Genomic DNA, 27,862 nt, shown 5'->3' on the forward strand with positions numbered 1-27,862 from the left:
AACTCAGACGAGCATAGTGGTCACGTGCACAGAGTAGGAGATACACTGGAAGACTGTTGGGGAGCTACGTTTCCGGGAGGAGTCGGTGAGAATTGGATGTGAGCGAGGACAGTGTCTTGGACGATCTTAGGTCTCTGTCTTGGAGACCAGGTGGTGCTGTGATACTAACCGGCACTGCAGGGGCAGGACCAAGTCTGAGGATTTTGAGGATAAATTCAGTTTTGCAAGTACTTCGTTGGTTACGCCTGTAGCACAGGCGATATGGTATAACCAGCGCACCGTGAGCCCGGCCCTCACAGCAAACTGAAGCTCTGCTGTGGAGGCTTATGAGGTAGCGGGACACGCGTGGCAGTGAGCACGACGCCCGTGGGGCAGGTTTGCTGAAGGGCAGCCTCTGGAGACAGAAAGATAACGGAAACTTGGAGAATTTTGGAAAATATCATGTTGTCAGAGTAGAACAGGAGAGAAGGATTTTTAAGGGAATTACCGAGGGGAAGTCCTCAGAGAAGTGAGAGGAGAAACAAGAAGCGGCTTCATGGAATGAGGAAGGTGAGGAATTCAAGGAGTGAAGACTGCACAGCGGTGTCCTGAGTGAGGCGAGGGCTGATGCGGGGCCTGCCGCCTGTCCGGGTGGGCTGGTGGCCGGGGGCTGGGAGTCCGAACGGCGCTGGCTGATGGGATGGAAGATGGGTGAAGACTGAGCTGAGCCCATCACAGCCTGGGAGTCCCAGCGGGTCGTGGACGTGGGGGTCAAGTCCTTCTCTCCCCGCTGGCTGGATGGGGACATTCAATCATGTTTAGACGCTGAGCGGGAAAGCAGAAGACAAATCAAGGGTGAAGGCCACCTGTCAGGATGGCCATCATCAAAAAGACAAGAAATGACAAATGTTGGCAAAACTGTGGAGGAAAGGGAGCCCTCGTGCACCGTTGGTGGGAATGTAAATCGGTGCGGCCATTGTGGGAAAACAGTACGGAGGTTCTCAAAAGATTAAACATAGAGCTACCAGGGCTTCCCTGGTGGCGCAGTGGTTGAGAGTCTGCCTGCCGATGCAGGGGACGCGGGTTCGTGCCCCGGTCCAGGAAGATCCCACATGCCACGGAGCGGCTGGGCCCATGAGCTGTGGCCGCTGAGCCTGCGCGTCCGGAGCCTGTGCTCCGCAACGGGAAAGGCCACAACAGCGAGAGGCCTGCGTACCGCAAAAAAAAAAAAAAAAAAAAAAAATAGAGCTACCATATGATCTAGCGATCCCACCTCTGGGAGTCCATCTCAAGGAAGTGATGTCACTGTTGTGGAGAGACACCTGCACCACGTGTTCGTAGCAGCATTGCTCACAATGGCCAAGACGTAGACACAACCAAGGGTCTGCTGACGAATGAATGGCTAAAGAAGATGTGACACACACACACACACACACACACACAGGAATATTATTCAGTCATAAAAAAGATGGACATTCTGCCATTTGTAACAATATGGATGGGTCTTGAGGGAAATAAGCTCAGTGAAGTAAGTCAGACAGAGAAAGACAGACACGAGATGATTTCACTTCTATGTGGAATCTAAAAAAAGCCAAACTCACAGAAGCAAAGAGACAAGTGGTGGTTGCTAAGGGGTGGGGGAGATGTTGGTCAAAGGGTACAGACTGCCAGTTATGAAATGAGTAAGTTCTGGGGTCTCATGCCCAGCGTGGTGACTGTAGCTAATCACACTGTATTATATACTTGAAAGTTGCTGAGAGAGTGACCTTGCGTGTTCTCACCGCTCACACGTACACAGTGGTAACCATGTGAGGTGAAGGATGTGTTAACTAACCTCATTGTGGGAACCATTTTTGCAATATATACGTGTATCGAGTTGTGTACATTGTACACCTTAAACATACACGGTGGTAAATGTCAGTTAAGGCAGCGGCTGTGTTGTAGTCAGTTGGCCTTTTTTCTGACGAGGGTGTCCTGAGTACATGCTCACAATGGCGGTGGGACAGATAGGCTCCCCATGTGCTCTGACATGGTGTAGGCCCTCCTGTGAATATTTGATAATATTTTAAGTTCCCTGATCAAAGTGAGTCATAAGTCTTTGAACACAGCTATTGGAGAAACTGAATAACTATTGCTTGAGAGGTGAGTCTTTTGCAATTTAACCCACCTAGCCTGCGTACTCATGTCCCATCACTCCTGGGGTTCCGTGAACCCTTCTTCCACATAGGTTTTTGCCTAATAATACTTTGGCAGGTGGTTATGGTTCTATTTACTTACATAACAAAACACATGGAGAAAAATCAATGTGTGGACGTATTCATATTATAACTTTACAGAAAACCATCTCTTAAAAGAAAAGTTGAAGGCAAGAGAAGCCTCAGTCATGAACGGAAGGAAATCTGGGAGAGAGATTTCTCACACACCTCCAGTAAAGCTTTGGGGAGAGCGCCCTCAGACACTGTGAGAGTCGGGCAGGGCCCCGTGTCTCAGGAGAGATCCTGTGGTGACCTTTTCCTAGATACTTACGTGCATGTGAGGTGCGCGTATTGAAAAAGTGGTAGAGGACTTCCCTGGTGGCGCAGCGATTAGGAATCTGCCTGCCAACGCAGGGGACACAGGTTTGAGCCCTGGTCCGAGAAGATCCTACATGCCGCGGAGCAACTAAGCCTGTGCACCACAGCTACTGAAGCCCGCGTGCCACAACTACTGAGCCCGTGCACCACAACTACTGAGCCCGTGAACCACAACTACTGAGCCTGCGTGCCTAGAGCCCGTGCTCCGCAACAAGAGAAGCCACCACAATGAGAAGCCCACGCACCGTAACGAAGAGTAGCCCCCGCTCGCCGCAACTAGAGAAAGCCCTCGCACAGCAACGAAGACCCAACGCAGCCAAAAAGAGAGAGAGGGAGGGAGGGAGGGAGGGAGGAAGGAAGGAGGGAAGAAAATAGAAAAAGTGGTAGAGACATTGCAGAGAGTTCAGAGAAGCGACAAATGAGTTATTTGGGGACAGAAGACACCCCCCTCCCCCCCACCCGCACCCCGAGCTACAGGACAAATAAAGTAACTGAGGATATAGGTTTTAGAGAACAGAGGCTGAAGGTCATTGGAAAGGTTTTTATTTAGCACCCAAGGACCGACAGTGTAAATACCTTGGAAAATGAGAGTAAGAGGCAGCAGTGCTGAATTAAGGTGGGGGAGAGTCGGGGATTGGCTTGGCGTGGAAACGGACACAACGGAGATTTTGAGGTGTTAGGACAAAGGACATCGTCTGCTGGAATTGCTTAGCTTCGCTTCATCCTGACTGTCACCGCGTGGTCCTGGCTTCAGAAGGAAGAGCCTAGCTCCCAGACCAGCGGGAGACAGCCCTGCACTTACTCTGAAACATTTATGGAATTATTCTCCATATCGGGCACGCTGCTGTGCCCCGTGTGCGAGTGCGAGTAGAACATTCCGGAGCCCTGCCGTCTGGGATTGTCCCCCAGGGATGTCACCAACGACAGCAACTGACGTAGCTGCTACGGGAAGTCTAAAATACGTTGCACTGCTACACTCTCGGAACTAATCACGTGCTCTCAATGTTTGTAATTTGTTTTTTGTCGCTGACATCTCTTGTTGAGTCTGTATGGGATGTGAATGCAGAATGGTCCGTGTCACACAATTCAGTGTGATCAGTACATTCCGCTCCAACAGAGCCAGAATTCTTCTTCTTTGTGGGACGTGTAGGTCAGAGCATGTGACTTGAGATCCTTACTCATCTTTGGAATTCTGCAAAGCTGAGTTTCGAGTTCAGCTTATGGCAGAGATTGAATTTCGAGGAATTTTAGTAGCGGGAAAGTCCTCGTGCCCAGTGGGCTCGTTTTGTGTTAAAGTTTCTTTCCCCTGCGTCTGTGTGTCCGCAATGTCATGTTGCCAAAACAGTCACTCAACAGTTTTATAGGCCAATAATGATATTTTATATTATTTATAAATTTAAAATACACTGCTTACATCTTGTCTTTATTATTGACATCTCACATGAACCAAAAAACCTTGCACCGTCTAATTTCATGGGTTAGCACGAAGAAGAATCATTTGTTCTTCCGAATGGAACTATCAGGGCTTAATTATTTTAGAAGCTGAAATTTAGAAATGTATTTGCTATTATTAGAACCGACAGCTTTCCCATGTGCATTTGTCTGAGACTGTCTATAATAAAAATTGATTTTTTTTAGGTCTGTGATTTCAAATCAGAGTAGACTTTTTTCTCATGAGCCACAGCGATTCACATACTCAACGTAAGATTCCTGTCTTGTAGGTTGCAAACACCAAGAAGGAAACCGTTTTCAAATGGCTAAAGGATGATGCTCTGTATGAACCGGAAAAGTTGCCTGATCTGGAGAAGGGGGTCTGTGAGCTGTTCCTACCAAAGGTACATTGTGTTAAAGAAAAGAGATAGAAACAGGATAAGAAAGTTCTCTCAAACAACCTGTGAATTCTGCATCATCTCCCAGTTTGCCTCCTAAATTTCCATGGTTTGCAAAGAGAACGTATCAGCCTGTATTACCTTTTGTATCATGGCGTCAGTTTTATGTACATATGGGATGTGTTTTATTTGCAGTTGTCAAAGAAGGACCATGGTGAATATAAGGCAACCTTGAAAGACGAGAGAGGTCAAGATGTGTCTGTCCTTGAGATAGCTGGCAAAGGTAGAATAAAACCTTCTTCCTTCTACTAAAAGGAAATCCATTTCGCCAGCAGGATGAACTGGGTGATAAAGGCACAGCGTCTGTATCCTTAGTACATATTGTTTCTTTAGCGGGGACACAGGAAGAGAAAATAGATTTGTACTTGAGTTGCATTCAAAGCTGTTTGAGTGTTTTAGAACAAGGTATGATATTACTCTGGGCTTCAATGAAATGCTGTCTTAGTTCACCTTCAAGGAGCCAAGTTCTATCTTGTGACAAATGTATTAAAGTGATCGAAACAGTGATGAAGAGGTTCAATTAAATGTATGGTCGGATTTATGTCGAGCAAAATGTTCCTTGTTTAAAAAGTGAATAGATTAGAAGCATTTATCGCCACACGTGAGCCCTTTATGGGTAACTATTGCCATTTTAATGTTTCATTTTTCAAATGAACATCCTGATTCCCTGTATCAATTTAATTAAACATGAAAATGCTGCTGATAAAATTAGACACCGTAATGGTACGTTTCCTTCTTCCTTTCAGTGTACGAGGATATGATTTTGGCCATGAGTAGAGTCTGTGGTAAGTAAATGCCTTCTAACTTTCAAGTCATTTTGGTGCTAAAATTGCTATTTCCCGAGAAGGGCATTTTCCACAGCTAATGGAACCACAGTGCATCTCCTGTGAACAGGCCCCAGATTCAACGGCGGAACAGTTATCTGACCGCCTCGGTGATGCTTTTTAAGGGGGTTTTCGGCATTATATGCAGAATATGTTTTTCTTAAAAAAAATATTAGGAGAGACAAAACAAACTCAGTTTGGACTCCCTAATTAGCCACTTCTTGTAATTTGCCTTAGGTCAACTCCGATGATGCTTTGTCCATAATTGCTCTCCGCGTCTGCGTTACAAATGCTGAATAGCGATAATGAATTTTGAAGCCTCTGGTTTTGCGTCTGGTTTCATACATACTAAACCACTTCTTAGCTTTGCAGATAAATTCTCCCTCTCTATTTACCCTTCCCTGGAAACTGTGAGAACAAAGATGTCGGTTATTAATTTGATAATAATAGCTTAAGGGCTTTCTGCTGATAATAAAATTTTACGGCTGTGGGCTTTCTAGAGGTGACCTAATTGATGTCATCAGATCAGGCAGCTAAGGCCCGGAGCAGTTAGGTGGCTTAACCACGGGGCTCTGGAAGCCGGTCAGGACCAGAAGCTCACATCTCTCCCAGGTCTGAGCTTAGCTGCTGCCCCGTAAGGTTTTTCGGTCATTCTTCTGGAAAACTTCTGACGTTTATTTTTTCATCACTCTCTCAAAACGTCCCCGTAAGATAGACTGTTCCTCTTTGCTTTTGCTTGTCACGTAGGTGACCACATTTTGAATGAGTTTTACTGCTGATGATTATTAATGGGCCAAATGCCACTCCATGGTGTACACGCCACTTTGCGCAGGTACATGAAGCCACTTGAAAGGCGGCTTCACGCTTATGCTCCATGGGATGACCTTGCATTAAAGCATCATGTGACCTGTAACATTGGTGATGCGAGTGGTCGTGGTGTCTTGAAAAGTGAAGGTACCAGTGAAGGGGACAGAGGTAGTTTCCTATTGTATTCTCGTGATCTTGGGTCCCAGATGCCCGAGCCTGGAAGGACCACGTGTGTCTTACTGAGAGTGTGGTGGGCAGAGAGAAGGCACGGGACACACGGCATCACGTTTCAGCCTCTGTCCTCCCGAGGAGCCAGGCCCTGGGTCTACTGGACGCTGCGTGTTCAGTGCTGTTGCAGCCGGAAAGAAGCAGAGCAAGCGTTACCCGATCTACGAGGTGGCTGTGTTAGTAGCAAGCGGGGGCTTCTCCGCAGCCCACGTGCGCGCCCCGTTATCCCAGAGCTTACCCGTCTTCCTGGCCGTCCCGCTCAGGCTGCAGTGGGCTCTCCCCGCAGCCCTGAGGTGTCGTGGCCATCTGGGGTGTCGGTCCGGGTGTGACATCTGTGGTTCCCACGTCCCCTTGCTGCATCCATCAGGGACCTCGGTCACCTCCATCCTCTGTCCTCTGACCTCAGGGAAGCTGTGCCTCTGCCTCTTCTGTGTCTTCTGAGAGCCCTTGGGGGTGCTGACGCCCAAGCACATACTCAGACACGCTCACACGTACACACACCCTCACTTCTCCTCCACCTGCCCCCCCGCCCCCCAGGAATATTCTTAATCCTTGAAAACGCCATGATTCCTGCTCGGGTTCCAAGTGGGCTCTTGTCACCTGCAATCAGTGGCTTTTTAGACCTAATGCAGCCCCGAGTCGGTCTAACCAATAGCAGACAGCGCTGAGCGCGCCACTCCTGAAACAGCCGGAGTGAAGATGGGTACGCGTCCTCCGTGCTCTGCTGACAGTCACGTGGACGCTGTGACGCGAGTCACGGTCTCGCCACGCGTGTTGGGTGCCTGGCGGCCTCTGCCTATTGAACGAGGGTCCAGCTCCACCCGGGAGAGGCGTTTTGGGTCAAACTCTATAGTTCCACGGAGCAGCGTCAGACGTAATACTGGGTTGTTGTAAGGAGTACTTCTGAATTTTCAAGTAGAGAGCTGTCAGAACAGTGATTTCCTGTTTCCTGGAGCACAGAAACGTTTCCCTATTCGTTTTCTTGGCTTTTAAACCAAATTTCCCTTCACAGCTTGGTGGGGGGGGGGGCGCGGTGTGGGGAGATAGTGTTCCCGGAGCTTCTAAGTCCAAACAGCCTCTGGGGTTTGCATGTTGGGAAGCAATCAGTGGCTCTTCTTGGGGACCCCCCCCCAAATTTTGTTCGAATTTCAGGGCTAACTAGAGGCTTTGGATAAACATGGGATCCTCACGTCAGCCTCCCGGGCTTCCTCCTTCCCGACCCTGATCCCACAGAGAGGATCCTGCAGCGGCTTGTGGGTGGCAGAGTGTAGGAGGCTTTCCTGCCGGGTCAGCTAGCAGCCCGCAGAACAGAACTGTTTGTTCTTCGTGTCCCGAAGGTTAAAGGCTGTGCTTGGCTGTGAAGCAAACCTGCTGTTATAGAGAGAGTTAGGGTTCCTCAACCTCTTCATCCTTATAATAAGGAATTTGGACAAGGCGACATCCAAGTTCTCATCCGGATGTAAAGTTCTGTAATTCTCTGGCTGCAAACAAACCCGTTATAAAAATCGATGCCAAAGTTACAGTTCTCTGCGTGGATGATGCTCTGTGTGTGTGTGTGAACGTGCACGTGCTTCTGTGTATGTGTGTGCATGCCTTTGACATTCCTCTTCATTTCCATGCTGACTTTTGAGATGGAGAAAGCACAATTGGAGACTCAAAGTCCTTGGTTAGGTTTTCGGCATCTCCATGAACTGTATCTGACAAGACGTGCTGAGGGACTCTTTGTATTTTTGCAGAACCTTGGAAGAGACCCACATTATCTAGATGAGGACTCTGGTCACCGAGAAGTTGTGTGATTTGTCCTGGGTCACTCAGTTAACCACTAGCAGAGTATTCTCATGTCCCTAGATTAGGAGTCCAGCCTTCCTTCTACAGCGCTTCGGAACTCCCCCCTCATCACGAGATGTGTATTCTAAGACGTTACCCACCCAGCTCTTTAACGTTGGCAGTCCTTCAATTTTACAAAAATGTCTAAGGTGTATTTTGCCTAAAGGGGGCCAAGGTTAAACTGTATACCTTGATTTTTAATAGTTATAGAACTCTGAAATGTCTAATCAAATAACTTTCAGAATCAGTTGTGAAACAGAATACCAATAGCAGAACTTACTTTCGGTGTGGCGACTGTGTAGATTGAATACCTATCTGGTTAAATTTTGTCTAATAAGATATAAATGCCCCTTAAGCCTTCAAAATCAAGGCTCAGTAAGGATGCAGCGGATATAAAATCAGAAAATAGGGATACAGCTTCCTAGGTCACGTTGCCCTGGTCAGCGTCATTCTTGGAAGTCAGGCTCTTGTAATCTGATTACTTAGAACATGCATCCTGCCATCCTTTCCTTCCTGTGGTGGGCGAAGTTAATTATCTGTTGATTTTCTAGCTGAAATGAAACCCATCTGGTTCTGTGGGGTAGCGTTTAATTGTGTGTGCAGGGCTTGATTCTCAGTATTTAGGGAAAATGCCAGGCACCATCCTTGCATTTGAGCTGAGAACTGCTCTCCTGTCTGTCCGTTTCATGGATGGTACCTTTCCCTCCTCCCCGCTTGAGTGGAAAACCCTGTGGGCTCGTGATCATTTACCGACTGCGAGTGTAGTCTGAAAAATGACCCTCGACTTGAAGCTATTTGGCCTCCTTAAGACTGCAACACTTCCGTATTTTTGTGCTCAGGGATGTGCAGCTTGTTACCCTCTGCATCTGGTCAGCCCACTGCCCTCCCCCATGTAGGGAGAAGCAAAGCGGAGGAAGGGGTTTGGAAAAATCATTTTCTGCCTTTCTCTCTGGGCAGGAGTAGAGAGAAAGAGGACGCCAGAGGCCATGGAGGTCGGGCATTCAGCTAGACGGGCTGCAGCCACGGAGCTCCATGAGGGGATTCCCATCCCTACATCATTTACATGGATTTTCCAGAAAGTTCTATAGGGGATTGAGTGCCTAGGGGCTCCATTCCCTTCAGGGGAAAGGTTATTTTAGCAAATGCCAGGACGAAGGAGTGGGGAGATGCAAGAAGGTGGATGCAATCTTGCAGACAGGGCAGACCCCGTCAGTTTGGAATCTCATCTATATGGGAAGCTTGTGTGTGGTCTAATTTATAAGTTGATTCCTGTGGTAATGACGGGATGGAAGTGGTCAGGGATGTGAGAAGTGCCCTTAGGGAATATTTTCTTGGGGCCATTTGAGTTCCTTGATGCTATTGTCAAAGAGATTTTCAGGTAATTTTGGTGTGGCAAAAGCTTATTTAATGAATGAACATGGCCTGGGCAAATGGTAAGGATTTGTGGCTGACGGATGTTAGAATATATGCGTGAGGATGCATTTACAGCAGGATGTAACCTGGCCACAGGGCTTGTCCATCCTCACACAGCACAGACGGCTTTCCTCAGATCTGAGTATGTTTCATTTTCTGCAGGAGCCTCTGCTTCTCCACTGAAGATACTTTGCACCGCGGAAGAAATAAGACTTCAGTGTTTCATGAAATATTTCACCGAAGAAATGAAAGTGAACTGGTACCACAAGTAAGTGTCCATGTGCCGTGGACTGTGGCCATGCCATCCATGGGGCGGTGCCCAGGGCTCACGGCTGGGACACGCGTTCATAGCCAAGTCTGCTCAAGACTTTGTAGTTTTGAGAAATGATGACAGCCTTGGGCTCGGGGAGGGACCATCACAGAAACGGGGGGGGCAGGGAGTGGGGGGTGGAGAAGGAGAAAGATAAAGATGTGCCTGAAGGTACTGGAGACAAAGTTCTTCAGGGTTTTGGTTTGGACAAAGGTGGTTTTACTGGTGACACACATTTTGTCTGGAATCCAGCAGAGCTAATGGAAAAATAATATTTGGAAAAGGTGCTCCAGATTTCCAATCTGTTGGTTTCTCACTAGATTGATTAAAGAGAAAAGGACCAAAACAAACTTAATTGTACGTAAAAGAAGAAAGCGAGAGGATGAAACCCTGTACAAACAGCAGGTTTTCTCTGTATTTCATGTCTGCTGCTGGTTGCCTGTCCAGGTGGGCATGTTCGCTACTAAAACATTGGAGACTCTCATTATGGTCACAGCGTGTGGACGAGTGCCTGCCCCCAGCCCCCTGGAGTTTGCCCTTCCGACCATCCCCCCAGGGTTATCTCTAACGCACTCCGTCAAAGGGGGCGGATGGAGCGGGGACCATGGTGTCTGTCTCTAACCTGAGGACATGGGCAACACTTGCAGGCCAAGTTTTCAGTGATGTCCATATACCAAAGTCGTGTGCTCCTCCATGGACTGGGACCTCAGAGTGTCCACGTCGTGCCTTTAGATGTTATTTTCCCTAATTAACATTTCAAGAGGCAAACTTCATGCTTATGACTAATTTACTTGTAAAAGCATTATTGAGGTGAATCTATTCGTGAGTAAACCGAAGTGCTGAATGGATAAATGTCTTGGGATATCTTTTTCCTATTTACATTTTGACGTGCTGTGCTTTTGTCGTAGATGTTAGTTATGATCAGAAGCATAAACTAAGAAGATGTACTGACGTCTTAGTGCATCTGTGTTTGGAATCCTGCGTCTCTGTTTCTGGTAGTTAGTATGGAAATCTGTATCGGGTGCAGTCACTGCAGATCCCATACTAAGGGGTTTGTGGGGAAGTGGCTTTTTCTGGAGGATTCCAACAACAGGAGCTTTGAAGATTGAAACTCTGGTGTAGTTTTGTGATGTAATTGTTGATAAGGATATATTTTTTAAAACCAATGAGTAAATGTCTATTTCTAGCGGAATCAGACCTTCTCCTGGAAAAGGAGAATGAATCACTTCCTTCTCTGGGCTTCTTTGTCATTTACAGCCTATCATCTTTCAGTAAGTTGTGTGCAGCTGTGATAAGGGTCTTATCTTCCCTGGTAAAGGCGTCTGTCCCCTGCAGGGGGCTGCTGCTTCTCCAGCTTTGCCTCCCAGGGCACGGCTCGCTCTGTGCTGGGTGCCGGGCGTGCAGAGTTTAAATACTTGCCACATCCCGCGGGAACACGTGCCTGGGCACGCGGGTACCTGTATGTTGTGTTACCGTGTGTTATACACGTCACGCACATGATTTCATTTAACCCTCACAAAAGCCCCATGAGCTTGGTATTAATACTCATATTTTATAGATGTGAAAACTGAGGTTTTGCGAGCGGAAGATAAATCATTCGTTCAAAGTCACGCAGCTAGTAAGTGAAAGACCAGGGATCGAACACTAGTTGGTCTGATTCTGGCCACTACGGTGCCGAGGGCCATCCAGCCAAAAGGAGGGGACTGATTGCAGGCGGACAGACGGACTGAGAGATAAGGGCTCGGATCACACGTCTGCCTCATCAAAAAAGTTGTATCAGAAGAAACCATCCCTAGAGACCAACAGAGCTCGCGGTCATGTTGCAGCTTTCCACGGACTCCTGAGCGTGGTTGTCGCCATGCCTTCTCTTCTCCAAGCAGAATCAACACAAGTATTTCTTCAGTTCTTTAATAAGTAAAATATAACCTTTAGTTATTTTTTACTACTTGACTACTACATAGTATTCAGTGCTACGTTAAACTTTATTTTATAGTTATATTCTATCACTGAAATATAACCTTGGTTATTTTTCACTATTTGACTATTAAGTAAGTTCTTGTGAGGCAATACTTGGAAAAATAGAGAATAATATAACACATTTGTTGAAATAACAATCTGCGGGAACTCCCTGGTGGCACAGTGGTTAAGAATCCATCTGCCAATGCAGGGGACGCAGGTTCGAGCCCTGGTCCGGGAAGATCCCACATGGCCGTGGAGCAGCCGAGCCCGTGCGCCACAGCTACTGAGCCTGCGCTCTAGAGCCCGGGAGCCACAACTCCTGAGCCCGTGTGCCACAACTACTGAAGCCCGCGTGCCACAACTACTGAAGCCCTCGTGCCACAACTACTGAAGCTCACGTGCCTAGAACCTGTGCTCCACAACAAGAGAAGCCACCGCAAGGAGAAGCCTGTGCACCGCAATGAAGAGTAGCCCCCGCTCGCCGCAACTAGAGAAAGCCCGCGTGCAGCAATGAGGACCCAACACAGCCAAAAATAAATAAATTAATTAATTAATTTTTTTAAAAAGAAAGAAATCCAATGTGCTGCTGGATGCTAAATGGCCCACCTAACAGAGTCAGGGACGCCCAAGGGAGACTCGAGCTGTGGACCTGAACATTCTGTGCCAGTGGGTGGCGAGAAATCAATAGAGAATGGTGAGGATTTGGGGAAATGTGGGCGTCAGCAAGGCCGATTGTTCTTTGACGAAATGCTGAGTAAGACATCGAGGGCCACTTAGAAGAAATGCTGAAACCTATCTCAAACGAGTTAGAAGCGTACGAAGGGGAACTCAGCAGACATGTCCCTTCGCAAAAGGATTTTGTTCTCTTGCTCGAAGGTGAAATTACTCTGTCATCGAGAAAGGGCTAGACCTCCAGTTGCTAAGTATGGACCACTGAAGACTTAGAAGCATCACAGCCACTGAAGACGCCACATGGCCTCTTTATAGAAGAAAACGCTTTGGATTTTAATTCAAACGGGAAATTTCACATGCAGAGGCCCCTGAAATCTCAGTGAAGCCTGGAGCTCCCTGGGGGAGGGGAGATGCGGGGCAGCCACGCAGGTGCGCCCACGACCCCTTCCCACCCTCTCCTCCAGCCCCTCCCCACACCCTGCAGGGACCCATCTCCTGGGTTTCTTTCGCACAAACGAGCAGACACACCTAGGCTTTCTTCCATCCTCCTCTTTCTTACCTTAACATAAGATGTTTTAAATTTAGCTGGGAGTGAAGGGATTTGGGCATGTTTTGTGATCCAATAATAAAACCAAGGAAGAGGTTTTATCCGACTTGGCCCATTTAAGTCCCAAAACAATAACAAATAGTCCTTCGAGGCAAAGTCACTGTCTGGGGGTAACAGTGATAACAGATTCAGTGCAGCCAGCAGCTGTGCTTTGCTACCAGGACTTGTTTGCCTTCTTATAAGTTGGCTAATTCAGCAGAAGCCAGCCTTAGCGGGTGTAGGGTGAGGGTGGGACTGCTGATCAGGGAGGGTTCTGGAATTCACCCCAGGGGTGGAGCCAGGCTGGGGGCTCTGAGCTGGGAGGGGGAGCCAGGTGTGTGGGGGGTGTCTGCTGCTGGCCCTCTGCTGGCGGGTAGCTTCACATGGTGTCTGGGAACAGCATTTGTGCCCAGTCCAGCAAGGCGTCGGGGCTGTGACAGAGGCGGGGTCAGAACTCAGGTCAGGGCTTAGGATGGAAGGCGGGTGGCTACTTTCTGGAGCTGAGCTCAGGGTCACGCGCCAGGCGGTGCACATGCTGGCTCAGGGGGCCGTGGGCTCCTGCGCTAGAGCCCAGGTGGGGTTAGGGCTCTGAGAAGGGCGCCCAGCGGGTTGCGTGTGGTTTGGCGTTTGGTGGACTCCCCCTCTAGCGCAGCGTTCACCCCTCATCCTGGCTGAGCCGATGCCGCGGTCATTCTCCTTTTGCGACTGGATTCTTTCACTCAGCATAATGTCCTCCAGGCCCATCCATGTTGTAGCAGGGGTCAGAATTTCCTCCCTTTTTAAGGCTGAATAATATTCTATTATAGGGATGGACCACAGTTGGTTTATCCATCATCTGTCGATGGCCACTTGGGTTGGTTCCACCTTTTGGCTACTGTGAGTCGCGCTATTATGAACACGAGTGTACGAATATTTGTTCGAGCCCCTGCCGTCAATTCTTCTGGGTGTGCCTCCACTGGATCACGTGGTGACTCTATTTTTAACTTTTTGAGCAGAAAAATGCCATACAGTCAAGAGTATTTGAGTCTATTGCCTATTACCAATAAGCATATGTTAAACCACAAGGTATCTTTAAAAACTAAGTATCAGGTTTAATTTCAGAAGGTTTTCAGAGCTGAGCTGCTGATGTAGTTAGTAAATGTATAATATCCAGAAAAATCTATGATGACACCAGCTCCAGCCGGTTAGAGGAGGCTCTCCCTGAAAGGTGTGTAATATTGCCCCACAGGTATCGTGCATATAATATGCGATTCTAAATTGAGTATGTCCCTGTGACTTTTTCAAAGGGATGCTAAGATTGCATCGGGTGAGCACATGAGAGTTGGTGGGAGTGAGGAGATGGCCTGGCTGAAGATCTGCGAGCCCACTGAGAAGGATAAAGGGAAATACACCTTCGAGATTTTTGACGGCCAAGATACCCATCAACGGTCACTTGACCTGTCTGGTCAAGGTAAGATCATTATTCTTTAGCACCTAGTAATTTTGTACTTAGGGATGACCTTAGTGATCAAGGATGCTGAGAGGGAAGCTATCTGATTTTACCACTTTCATTCAGAGAACATGACTTCATTCATTTGGCTGTTTCGTTAAGCAAACCTTAATCAGTTTCATGAAGCAAAGTCACGAGCAGGGCAGCTAAGGGAATGAGTAAAAGCCAAGCACGTTCAAACGGTTACTAATGTACAAAATATTTCCTTGCAGCTTTTGATGAAGCGTTTGCCGAATTCCAGCAGCTCAAGTAAGATTTGCATGCTTGGCTATTCTGTTTCCGTCTGGGGTCCAGATGACGTGGTGTCGTTCTGGCTGGGTGTGGGAACATCTGTGGATGTCTAGCTGACCCAAGGAATGTGATCTTCCTAGGAACTGGGATTAAAAATAACAATTTAAGCCATTCCGTGTTTAGAAGAAGGCATTCTTCTAAACTGTAAATGCATCTATCAATTAATTTTAGAGTTATAATAACCCTGGGTTAATTTTTTTTTTTTTTTTTTTGCGGTACGCGGGTCTCTCACTGTTGTGGCCTCTCCCGTTGCGGAGCACAGGCTGCGGACGCGCAGGCTCAGCGGCCATGGCTCACGGGCCCAGCCGCTCCGCGGCATGTGGGATCTTCCCAGACCGGGGCATGAACCCGTGTCCCCTGCATCGGCAGGCTGACTCTCAACCACTGCGCCACCAGGGAAGCCCAACCCTGGGTTAATTTAAATGAATTTAAATGCTGAATTTCTGAAATAGGTATAATTGTAGCAACACATCACACAGAGCAATTGTTTAATGTTATATATTTAGGTTCTTTTTTAAGACTTTATATTTCTAGGGCAGTTTTAGGTTCACAGCAAAATTGAGAGGAAGGTACAGAAAATTCTCATTTCTTTTTAGCTGAACAATATCCCAGTGTTTAGAGCAACTTTAAAGAATAAGTGGGGATTTCTAAACATGTGTGTAATGTTTAGAGCATCCGACATGGAGAACAGTCTTTGTCTCGTACTAGATTATTCAGTAAATATTTGTTGAATGGATGAATGGACGATTTAGGTAAATCAAATACCAACATTTTCAAAAATATCTAAAAATCTCCAACGTAATCTGGCGAAAAAGAAACTTTTCTGTGAGTTTTATCAGCTGGAAGACAGGGCAGTGGGAAACGGCAGGAAAAGTACATACATACGGGTCCTCAGACCCTGTGACCCGAATGTGTTCTTCTAGGAGAAGCAAACACGTTTCCTCGTTCATTTTGCTTTCATCTCTAAGAAACCTCTGAAATGTGTGATGCTTTTGGTTGATAGCATTTGCTCATGACTCTTTTATTCTGTTCTCTGCCCCCCTTTAATTTTCAGGGCAGCTGCTTTTGCAGAGAAAAGTAAGTACATGTTAGATTATAGCAAGCACAAAATATTATTTTGGGTGGGGCAGAGGGTCTGTACTTAAGGGTGTTCATTTTGTGCATTGAATAATAGACAGCAAACCCTGTCGCCCGCTTGGAAACCCTCAGGACTGTCCACAGCCCCTGCTGCTCTCAGCTGCTCATCCCCAGCTTCCCCACAGCCTGCCTTCCAGCTCCCCCGCCACCCCGCCCCCGGCCTCCTTTCTGCCTTCACCTTCCACCACCTGTTCTGTGTCCTTTCACGAGCTGGTCAGTCAGGAGCGGCCGCCGGAGGAGGCTCAGGACAGGCCCAGGAAGGACAGTTTGTTGGGCTCTTGGGTCCTAGAGGCAGGGCCACGCCGGGCACGTGGGGGGATGGCCAGGGGGTCAGGGGGCGGAGGACAGGACGGAGGGAAGACTGAGGCCACGACCTTTACTGGGGTTTCCAGAGGAAAGGCAGGCGGGGCGGGGGGAACACGTACGATTGGCTGCTTTTAGTGATTTTGCCGGGCTTTGGGTGACAGGGCTGCCCCGAGCCGCCGGGCACCCGGCCCGGGTGTTTCGGGCAGAGGAGGGTCACCTCCCCGGGGGCGGGGCAGGCGGAGGAGGCCGGGCCTGGCCGGGCTGTCGGCATAGGTCACAGGCGGGCTCCTGGCTGGGCCCTTGGCTGGCGGGGGGTTGTCTCTGCCCAGCCAGGCGGGACTTAAGATGTCAGAGCATCACAGTAGACAGAAAATGAAAATATACCTGCAATACATCCCCCTGCAAAATCCCCTCTCCAGAGGCCAGGCTCCCAGTTCCCAAACTAAATTACAGAAGGACGGGGTCTGCCCTGTGTTGAGCCCCTGCTGAGACTTTCCTCCTCACGCCCGGCTCACGGCCGCGTTTCCTGTCGACCGTTTCACGACCCCCGTGCTCGGAGTCACTTACCCCCTGCTCCCACCCTGCACCTTAGCGCGGGTCCCCGCTACGGTGTGCCTTGCCCTGTGTCCTCTCCCGGGCCAGCGCCCCCCTCCCAGCTCCTGCTGCGCCCCTCGGTGCTCAGCCCGGGGCCCGACCCCCGGGATCGTCCCCGTGGACGGTTTTCTCAGCAGAGGCGCTTTGCTCTTGCAGATCGCGGCAAGGTGCTCGGCGGCTTACCCGACGTGGTGACCATAATGGAGGGAAAGGTGAGGGCAGGCAACGAAGCGGGGGGTCCCCACGGCAGGCCCAGTGCCAGCAGCCGGTGTGGAGGGGGGCGTCCTGGGTCCTGCTGGGAAACTTGTGTCCTCAAAGGAGGGACTAGTCTAACCCTCCGCATGCACACAGGGCACCTTTCCCATCACGGGGAGACACATTACATGGTGTGTTTGTGACACCCGGTGTTTCCAGCCCCGGTGTCCACCTGGCTCTGATGCCACAGGTCCCGGGGGCTGGTCGAGGGCGTGAATGAAGGGGCAGGCGGGCCCCACCCACACCCTCGCCCACGCGACCCACCCGCCTCGTGTGAAATAAAAAGAGCAACCTCCGCTCCAGCTGTCAAGGTCATTTTGGGGTGCATAAGGGAAACCATTTATTGGAGTTATCATCGGTCACCTGTCACTGGAATTACTGATATCTAATTGGTACTTCTCTGGGCGCTTGAGTGATTCCATCTCAGTGTCACGGGGACATAGCTACTTGAGAGAATTTTTATTAGGCCAAAACACGAAAACGTAGAGCCCTTTTCTTTAGCCACTGAGGGAAATCTGGCGAGCTGTACCTGCAGGTCATGGATTGAGGATTAGCAGTAGTTTTACTTTATCCTGGACCGAAAGCATGCTTTGCTAAGTGTCCACAATGCAGTTTATCATAAGACAACGCAGTCTCTGGATTTGCCAGAAGAACTGGTAAAGGGAACCCATGAGTCTGAATATAAAGGAAATTTAGAACCAGGCTAAAAATATCTACTGAAAAACCCAGAGCTTGATTGCCTTGAAATTCTTTAATCAACTTATGCATGGATTAGATCTGGGAACAAATAGAAAAGATTACCTTTGAGTTTTCTCTCCAGCTGCCCCAGGAAGCTGTGAACTTCCTGCTCTTTTTGGATCCCTGGTGTCTAGTGTGGTGCCTACATATGTAAAGAGCATGTTGACTAAATAAATGTCCTGAAGGGCAGATCAATAGCCGAGTGGGTGGAGGGCCTAGGCTGCTCGGAGGCCGCCAGGCTTTTCTTTCTCTAACTCTCCCCTCTCTGCCCACCCTCCCCCCAAGACCTTGAACCTGACCTGCACGGTGTTCGGGAACCCAGACCCGGAAGTGATGTGGTTCAAGAACGACAGGGACATCGAGCTGAGCGACCACTTCTTGGTCAAGGTGGAGCAGGCCAAGTATGTCAGCATGACCATCAAGGGCGTGACCTCCGAGGACTCGGGCAAGTACAGCATCCATGTCAAGAACAAGTACGGGGGCGAGAAGATCGACGTGACGGTCAGCGTATACAAGCACGGGGAGAAGATCCCCGACGTGGTGCTGCCCCAGCAGGCCAAGCCCAAGCTCCTCCCCGCGTCCGCGTCCTCGCCCACCCAGTGAGGGGCGGCCCAGGAGCCAGATGGCGCGGGTGCTTGTTCCCAGCTGGTGACAAGGGCCCGCGGCGCCCAGCGTGGCTTGATAGTCAATCGTGCGTTACGGTTTTAGTCTTCGGGTTTGGTGATTAGGGGTTTCTGTCCTTCTAAGCTGAAAGGCGGATGTTTTCCGGGAGGCTGCACCGCTGTGTCTGCAGGCGCTGGACGGGGTGGGTTGGAGGTGAGCTGGCGTTGCGCTGGGGTCGTGCTCTCTAGTGCCCTCAGGCCTAGGGGCTCTGAAATGCTGGTGGGATAGCGTGTGTGCCTCCGTACTCTCAGCTCTCTCTTGCTTCAGGTGAATAAAACTTTAAAAGGCAACTTGCGGTGTCTCTCCTGTACCATCGCGTCCCCGGCACATCTGCCTGCTCCCCTCTGGCTTGTTTAATTAGGGGTCACAGTGCAGCTTCACAGCTGGAACTAGCAGGTGATGCACCCCGAGCCGGGAGCCTGGGGCGGGGACCAGACTCCCAGCACAGCCCGCTGCCCCCAGCAGCTTCCCCGTCAGGACTTGGGCCCGAGGCTACCGGACCGGGAAGGTGACGTCTCATGCGGGCTTAGAAATGTCCACGGGTTGTAAAATCACTGTCAGGAAAACAAAATACATAGACGGCTGCATGCTTTTTGAGTGTGCTAATCAAGGCATTTCGAAGGGAAGAAAACTCATTGGAAACAATCACAGTAGTGGTCATGGGGGGAAGCGAAACTTGGCTGTTTGCAGAAGATCTCTTGGTGAAGATTTAAAAATGTGTGGGGTGAACATATCCTTTCGTTGAACTTTTTCCCTTTTTTGGAAAGAGGCTGAAATTCCTCTGGCATAAAAATCCTATCTCCGTATTTTAGTTTTGTATTAAACATATTGTTCTGTAACAGAGAAAGCTTTGAGAGTCCAGAATGTTCTCTCTCTGTGTCATGAAGGCCAATCCAAACTCTATGACATTGGATTATATGTTCCTAAGGTAATCAAAGAAATCCTGAATTGTAAGTACGTCCCTCATGACGCCAGCCAGCTGAGCAGGCTTCTGTGAGTCTCGATACGAATTTTTAGAATCATTTTGACCTCTTCTGTCGTACAGGTGATCTTTAGCCGAGTTTCTTATTACTGCAAAGTCCACCAGTGTTTCCGAGAACATCGTTGGCAAGGGTAGACCCAGGCAGATTTCTCTATATTTGGCCTTTATTTAGTTAGAAAGAACTTGCTTAATTTTTAGTTTAGTCATTTTTGTTTAGCCGTGGTAAAATTCCCTCTGGGTCCCAAGCCCTGAGAATCTGGGGCGGATGGGGTTCCTGGTCTGAGTCCAAAACCTGAGAAAAAGGCGCTCCGAAGTCGAGGGCGGACGCAGACCGTCGAATTCCCTTTCCCGGCTTCTTTGTTCTGTCCGGGCTCTCAGTGGATTGGATGAGGCCGCCCACACTGGGGAGGATGGCCTTCACTCAATCTGCAGGTTCAGATGCTGATCTCGTCCAGACACACGACCTCACAGAAACGCCCGGAAACACTGTTTTCCCAGCTCTCCGGGTATCCCTCCGCCCTGCCCAGGTGACACACACAATCAGTCTGCCCACTACCACAGGGTGCGGTGGCCTCCCCGGGGGGCACGTCCGGAAGCACAATATCCCACCGTCCTTCACTGGAAGTTGAATATCATCGTCGACCCGGGGCAGCCGCTCTGTGTCCCTGTGCGGCTCACAGGCCACCATCTGCGGGGGCACTTTAGGACCATGTAAACACCCCGCTCCTCAGCGCTTCCCCACCCGGATTTTAGCGCCCACTGATAAGTCTCGTCTGAATCCATCTTCGTTCCGATGGTTGAGGAGGGTGATGCTTCCGACAGCTGCACCCTCCAGGCTTCTTACTCAGCATCCGGCTCTGAGCAAGGGTCCCCTCCCCGTCAGGCATGAGTTTATGTGTTGTGTTTCTGTCTGTGTGAATGTCTGTATTTATCTATCATCCTCAGGTTGGACCTACAGGTTCCTGTCTTATTCAGTGAATTGTAATATTTTACTGTCCTTATTTTTTCTTATTCCCAAATTGTCCAGATTCAGCTTGAACACCATGTTCTGTGTTTGGCACCTGGTGTGGGGAGTCCCCTTTCTGGGGGTTTTTGTCTGGGTGTCACCCGTACCTCCAACCTCTCAGCATCCGCAGGCTAGAATCTTGTGAGGACTTGCCTCCTGGTCATTTGAAGTTTGCAGTGACCTTTGTCCCCTAATACTGCAGACGTCAAGTTCACATGTGGCTTCATGTTCACTCCTGCCTCAGTATGAAAGCTCGTGATGAGACACATCTGCCTCTGTTTCACGGCCTCAGGCCTTGGTAAGGACGACTCCTTGCAGAAACGCAGTGCTTGGAGCCCAGGTCCAGCACCGAGTTCCAGCTCAGCGAACGGCCGGCTTTTTATTACGGGCAAGTCACTTGGATTCTTTTTTTTGGAAAACATAATATTTAATTATCATAGCATAAGGTACTCTTTTTTTTTAAGGTAGAATAAAGGTTTAATAAAAATATAATCAGACACAAAGACAGATGAAAATACCCTCCCATGTACCTTTTCTTTTTTTTGCGATCCTATCATAAATGGTATACATTTTTTTATACAGTAGGTTCTTATTAGTTACCTATTTCATACATATTGGTGTATACATGTCAATCCCAATCTCCCAGTTCGTCCCACCCGCCCCCACACACACTTGGATTATTTTAAGTCTTGTTTTCTTGTATCTACAAAAATGGAGGGAAATGATGCCTTTTACGAATGAGTGTGATATGCATTCTGATAGCTCAGTTCTAGAAAGAGTGAATTTCAGATTCATATGATTATGAAATGTGGTAGGTGAGGGTGGAATGGGGGCTTCTAAAGGAATCAACCATCAGTTAAAAATGTCTAGTTCTCTGGCCATCTCGTGAGAATTGTTAGGTATAAATGCATATGAATCAACCATGGAAGAAGGCTTCATCTGGGAGGAGAACAGGTTGAGCAGGTGGGAACGTAAAGGATTGAAGTGTGACTCGGCATTTGTAAAAATGACGCTTCACCAAACTGATGATGTCACCAGACGTCAGCTTCCAGAACTGAGACAGGACCTACTAAGGGGACCACAGACCGAAACATTGTTCTGTAGCTTAAACATTCCTACTAGCTGCTTATCACCCAAAGAATATGTCACTGCTTCTCGGTGTATGTTCAAAGGGAGTGAGATCACTGTCTTGAAGAGATACCTGCACCTCCATGCTCCCTGCAGCGTTATTCACAACAGACAAGACATGGCAACAACCTGGGTGCCCATCAAGGGTGAGTGGAGAAGGAAGATGTGATGCGTATTTGTGAACACACACACACACACACACACACACACACACACACAGTGGAATACTGCTCAGCCATAAAAGAGAATGAAATGTTGCCATTTGCAACGACATGGATGGATGTCCAGGGCGTTGTGCTCAATGAAAGAGCCAGGCAGATAAAGACACACACTGAATGATCTCCCACGTGAAATTTAAAGACGCTGAACTCAGCAACAGAGAGTAGGATGGTGGTTACCAGGGGCTGGGGGGTGAATGGGGAGATGTTGGTCAAAGGGCACAAGCCTGCAGTTACAGGATGAGGGAGTTCTGGGGGTCTAACGCACGGCACGGCGGCTACAGTTAATCACACTCCATTGCATACTGGAAAGTCGCTAAGAGATCGAATCTCCAATGTCCTCACCACGAAAAAGAAATAGTAACTATGTGATTTGAGGCCATGGCGGGGTCACCGTTTTACAGCAGACGCACGTGTCAAATCATCCTACATCTGAAACTCATGCAATGTTATACGTCAGTCATGTTTCAATACACCCAGGGGAAACGTCTGTGTTATCTTGTTCAACTCACGTGGGAAATACAGAGATTTTTGCGTCTTCTCAAACTGGGCATCGAGATTGCCCATATCCTATCTTTAAGCAATAATTTTGAAGTTACCTCATTCACGTGCACCTCTCTGCCCTCAGGCCTGGCCAGAATGAAGCCGCGTGGCTCGCTTTTCAAGCTTCGGAAGGGCTTTGGGGCCAAAGCAGAGCTTCCTGCAGTCAGAGCGCCCAGGACCAGGGCGGGTCCTGCTTGCGTAGGATTCAGTCCCCCTCACCTTCTGTCAGGTGAATCCTGGACACCAGCGCCCTTCCTAAAAGAATCTGCCACTTTCTTTAGTCAATAAACATGAAAAGGAAGCCCATTCCTGATGCTGATCCCACCTGCATTTCCGTTTTCAGAAAAGGAGGCCCGTGCTGGATAGTTACCTCTATGGTGGAGAGTGAACGATGCCATTACTAGGGCTTGTATTTCATACGTCTGCCTCATTCAGCCCGTGACAAGTGTGCTGCTTTCAGTAAAACGTGTGGGGTTTTTTTTCCATGAAACGTTTTCACCCAGAAGTGCAGTGAGAATCCACATGTGAACGTTAATGACTTAGAAAATTAAAAACCATAAATAGATTGAGAAATTTCATAAAAAGTACACTCGCATTAACGATGGCATGAAACACATGAACAGACGCATTATTTGTGACGTATCTGAGAGTGTCTCATTAGTGGTTGGATGTTTATGAAAGTGTTTTTTAAAAAGTGGATTCAAACAATTTTTTAACTAAATGAAGGTCCGTTTGTGTGTCTATCGACGGCGGCGGGGGGGAGTCGGTAACTGGAGAGCGAAGGCTTTGTTTCTACTTCACAGAAAGTTGTTTCTCACGTTTGGGGTTCTGGGCTAGTGCTTGAGAGAAGTTGGGGTTCTGTTAAGGTGGGCTTCCAGCAAGGGTGAGAGCTGCATTAGGAATGTGATCAAGGACACTGGGAAGTTGGGGTGCCTTCGCATTCTCAGGGGGGAGCGGTAGGGGGCGCTGTCTATGGAGGTCAGACCGGCGCGGTTCTCCTTATTTTCTCCAGGAATGGGGGAGTCTAGGCCTGGCGGGGCCTGACCTCAGCTCACCTTTCCAAGCTGGATGTTGGGAAAGGAGGTCCTCAGCAGATGGTCAGGCGGCGTCAAGAGAGGAAGGTCCCACTTTGTGTTCTGTGTTTTGGTTATTTTTTAATTGACTTACTGGTTATTATGTGATTGTTGGACAGTTATGAGAAACCAGTAGGAAGATGGCAGAAGTCACATAATTTCATGAAACCACTTTGTGGTCTCACCGCTGGACTGATCCCGTCCACCGTGGCCAGCCGACGGCCCACCAGTTCCAAAGCGTCTTCTCTTTAAACCATCTGGAAATTTCCAGACTCTGACCCAGACGGCCCTACGGCTGCCCTCCGTTTGGTGACCTTAGGCAGGCTTCCCCCGCGACTCGACTCGAACCTGTGACTCCCTCAGAGATGCAGGGAAGCCTTCCCCTCTGCCGGTTTCACAGCCCGGGCCCTGGAGCCCCTCTGCGATGCGACCATCAGGAGGACAGGGCCCCGTCTCCCAGTCTCTGTGGGCGCCAGAGCGTCACTCCAGGCGGCTCCCAGTGGCAACCACAGCCCGGGGAGTTCAGGTCAGATTTGCCGCCGGTTAGTTTATTCTTTAGAGATAAGGATCCCTCTTCCCCACCCCCCCCACCCCCCACCCCCCGCCACAACTCTTCCGCCCTCCCTTCCCCATCCCCCCACCATGTCCCTGTTTAAGCTCCCAGCGCCTCTGCACTGAGGGGCCAGAGGGCCCAGACGCCTGAGCTCTGAGGACACTGCCTCTGCCAGCCTCGCTCTGGGCGCCGGGCACAGTCACCGACTCAGGTCCTCCTCCGTCCGCTGTAAAGCGGGGACAGTGGTGGACCTGACCCCCAGGCTCCGGATGAAGCTTGGTGGTCACGTGACGAGCACAGAGAAGGCGCTGGGGCCGGTGCCCGGTGCACAGCAAGTGCTGCGAACGTGCTTGCTCTCATTACGACCATCACTGTATGACTATTTAATAGTAACATTTAGTATTTAACCCAGATTACTTTCCTCTTGGCTTTTTTTCCTCTTTTTCCTCATCCACACTTTGTTGCTTTTTCTCAACCATCTTTTCTGTGATTTTATGTCAAATTTGAGGCCGATCTTCACCATTTCTCTTCAGGGAAGTTTCCCACGAGTCGGGGCCCGTCCCCGCCCTCACGGCTGCTTGCGTGGAGCTGCGGAGCCGCAGGAGGGTGTTTGCCTCTCTGTCCCCACGCTCTCTAAGCATTCATTTCAAACTGAGGCCTTGGGGATGGTTGGGGATGCCGGACTTGTCCTCCTTTCCTTCAAAATTGTGGTTTTGCTGCCTCAGCAGTAGAAGAGGGGATTGTGGGTAATTAGTGGCAACAGTTCCATAGCGACATAGGGTCACGCTTACCTCTCCATCACGGACGTTCGCAGGCCACACCGTGGCTCTGGTGTGAAGCAGTGCGCCACGCCTGGCCTCACACTTCTCTCCACGTGGTGCCACGTCACACGCAAGCACACGGCGGGATCAGCCTCACACACCAGCCTGGAGACCGTGGTCCCTCCGGGCAGTGGCAGCCGATGGCACGGGAGCTCCCGTGACCTGTGACCCCTCGGGCCGCAGCTCAGAGACGCAGCACGGCCGCCCGCGGGCAGGGGGACAGGATGGTGGCCGGTCACTCAGAAGGCAGGTGGGCTGAAAGGATGCACTACCGGCAGGGTTTTCATAAAAGCCTTCGCTTTCCTCGCATCACCTTTGATGTGCATCTTGTTTGCTGGAAAAAGAACTCAATATAACAGCCTTTCCAAGGCCCGCTTCTCCGCGGCGCTGGGTTTTAAGCTCAGATGAGTACTGGCGACTTCAAAAGGTTTCTTGGTCCTCCGTGCGAATCTGCCCCAGACCCAGGTTCAGCCCCTTTCTGCCAGCACTCTGTCGGCTGCGTTCCCACAGTTCCCGCTTGGAGTGAAGTGATGAGACAACCCAGCCCTTAGAGATACTAGTTCTCAGCCTCGGGAACAAGGCTCTCAGTGCTAAATTAATGAACGTGGAGAAAGCTCTCCCAGCCCGTTCCTGTGCTCGGGGCCCTGAAACCTCTAGATGGCACTCGGAGAACAGGTACCGAACGCCTGCCTGCACGGGCAAACCAGATCCATCTTTTTGATGCAAACACATCGCTTAGTGAATGGAAAATTATTAAAGGCATTATGCGTATCCCAGTGACAAGGAGAGGTCCGGCCAATTACTGTGTCCAGGAAATAGCAGGTCATTGTGAAAGCAGTAATACAGCCTCTTAATCTTCACGTGATACACATTAGAAGGAATAAAACATACCTTGCGAGATATTACAAGGCTCTCATTACATCAGTGAAGTCATAAAAAGATGTGATCTATCTATACATTAAGTTTGGGGTATGAATTTTACATATTCCGTGTTTCAAAGAGGCACGTCAAACGCAGCAGGCGCCCTCATTTTTCAAAGCAGTAAATTACAGCACTGGAATTTTTCCCAAGATGATGGGAAGCAAATGATGCCGTGGAGCTATCGGGTGAGGGGGTGGGATCTGAACCAGAGGAGTTTCTGGATCTTCGGGGAGCTGTGATCTCCCAGGTGCCCTTGTTTGTCCTTGAGTACTTTCTCAGTGGTTGCCCTGCTTCTCGATTTTTCAAAGGACTTTTTCACAGTGCATGTTTGGGAGAGGAAGCTGCCAGGGGGCCTTAGCAATCCCTATCACCTTTTGTCTCATAGTGAACAAACATGGTTAGTTTGGGGGATCCTTTTTAATTTTTATTGCCCCTTGGACGTATAGTTAAATAAGAAATGGAACAAAAGATTACACATAACAATCTCTCTTTTTCTTTTTTCTGGCTTAAGATAGTTGAAAATCCATTTAAACCTCATTTTCGCATAGAATTATGATGGTATTTTTTAAACAAAGGGGGCATATAAAAGAGGTACATTAAAGGGGTATCAAAAACGAAAATGAAGATAAACAATCCCCACTGAATGCCGCTTTATGACGCCAAGGCCACACCACGTCTGCTCCTCTGCTTCCTGTTCATCACTCCGCTCCCTACTCCAGCTCTCACTCCCCAGCCACACTAATGTATCTGCTTTTATTTTATTAAAGATGTTCCTCCGCTTCTCCGGTAATGCAAACGTCGTTTCTTTCGTTGCTCTTAATACATTGCCGTAGAAAAGCGGTGAACACAGCGTCGCAGGGAGAGCTCAGGATTTAGTCCTGGCTCTGTCGGAACCCAGCTGCACAGCAACCTTGGGCAAATCTTCTTTATCTTTCTGTGCCTCAGTTTCCTAATCTGTAAACGTGGGAACAGCAGTTCTCCAGCTGAGCTCCATCCACGTACCACAGGGGTGTCCCTGCATCAGCAGCTCCCCAGCACACTTCGGGCCCCGCCATCATGACGCTCAGCTTTCGTCTCGTATGCGGGACTTTCCAGAAGACTCCTTTTCAACAGGTTCTTGGGATTTTTCGGGCAGTTCAAAAGTTGCCTAAAGTACTTCTCAGATCTGAATTTTAGGACAGCAGCTTCTCTGTCTGTCGTTTTGACGAGGAGTCAGTTCAAGACCTCAGCTGCCAGCCAGTGGGCGCGCGGAGGGCGGATGCAGTGCAGGCGCAGGTGGGCTGGGCGAACACACCTGCAGTGCTGCCGGAGGTGTGGTGGAATCTGGGCTCCAGCAGGTTCTCTGGTTTCAGGGACGGCTCCTTCGCCCAGGATGTCCATGCTTTTGGCTTTGTTCCCATGTCCTAGTTGAACCACGGAGAGCGTTTAAAGAACCAGATCACAACGTGGTAAAGGATGGCTGACCCCTGGAGACCACCAGGTGAGAAACAGAGAAGCAGGTCGCCTTTAAGACCACCTGCCACCTGCAGGAAGCCGGCTCTGAAGGGATAGAGGACGCCTTAAGTTCAGCAGGGCGTTCATTAACCAGGCAGGTAGTCAGGACCCTGGTGACAGCAAAGGGGCTAGAAGGGACCTGGAATCCAGAGACAAACCTTCTGAGCATTCAGGCCCCAGACAGCTCAGCGCTCTGGGTGAACGGAGGCGGGAGGCCCAGGGTGGCCCATGCTGGGAAAGGAAGGGCTGCTGTGGGGGAGCCTGCTCCAGCCGGTGGGTGGGGCCTCCCCAGAAGGTGGGCGGGGCCTTTCCTACAAGTGGGCGGCGCCTGCTCCAGCCGGTGGGTGGGGCCTCTCCAGAAGGTGGGTGGGGCCTTTCCTACAAGTGGGCGGCGCTTGCTCCAGCCGGTGGGTGGGCGTGGTGCTTGCTATACTTGGTGGCCGGGGCCTTGGGGCCCCCACCGCTTCAAGACCCCGCTCAAGGCTGTCATCTGGTGGCTAGAGTGACTTTTTTAGATGCCCCAGTTCTTTTGACCAATGGAAGAAAACGCCTGGGCAATATGTCTCCTTGTTTTCCCTTCTAA

General features: G+C 49.5%; 1 protein-coding gene across 1 annotated transcript in view; it reads left to right on the forward strand.

The window, feature by feature from the left end:
- The window catches only part of MYOM2 (myomesin 2), a 74,987-nt gene extending 56,165 nt beyond the window's left edge, over window positions 1–18,822 (forward strand). The window contains exons 28-36 of the mRNA XM_079909385.1: window positions 4,274–4,387; window positions 4,577–4,664; window positions 5,188–5,226; window positions 9,703–9,808; window positions 14,354–14,517; window positions 14,769–14,805; window positions 15,902–15,924; window positions 17,041–17,096; window positions 18,163–18,822. Coding sequence (XP_079765511.1) covers window positions 4,274–4,387; window positions 4,577–4,664; window positions 5,188–5,226; window positions 9,703–9,808; window positions 14,354–14,517; window positions 14,769–14,805; window positions 15,902–15,924; window positions 17,041–17,096; window positions 18,163–18,480 — 945 coding nt within the window. The 3' untranslated portion in view covers window positions 18,481–18,822. The remainder of the gene's footprint in view (window positions 1–4,273; window positions 4,388–4,576; window positions 4,665–5,187; window positions 5,227–9,702; window positions 9,809–14,353; window positions 14,518–14,768; window positions 14,806–15,901; window positions 15,925–17,040; window positions 17,097–18,162) is intronic.
- The last annotated feature ends 9,040 nt before the right edge of the window (window positions 18,823–27,862 follow it).

The sequence above is a fragment of the Stenella coeruleoalba genome, assembly GCF_951394435.1.
Source record: "Stenella coeruleoalba genome assembly, chromosome: 21".
Taxonomy (NCBI): Eukaryota; Metazoa; Chordata; class Mammalia; order Artiodactyla; family Delphinidae; genus Stenella; species Stenella coeruleoalba.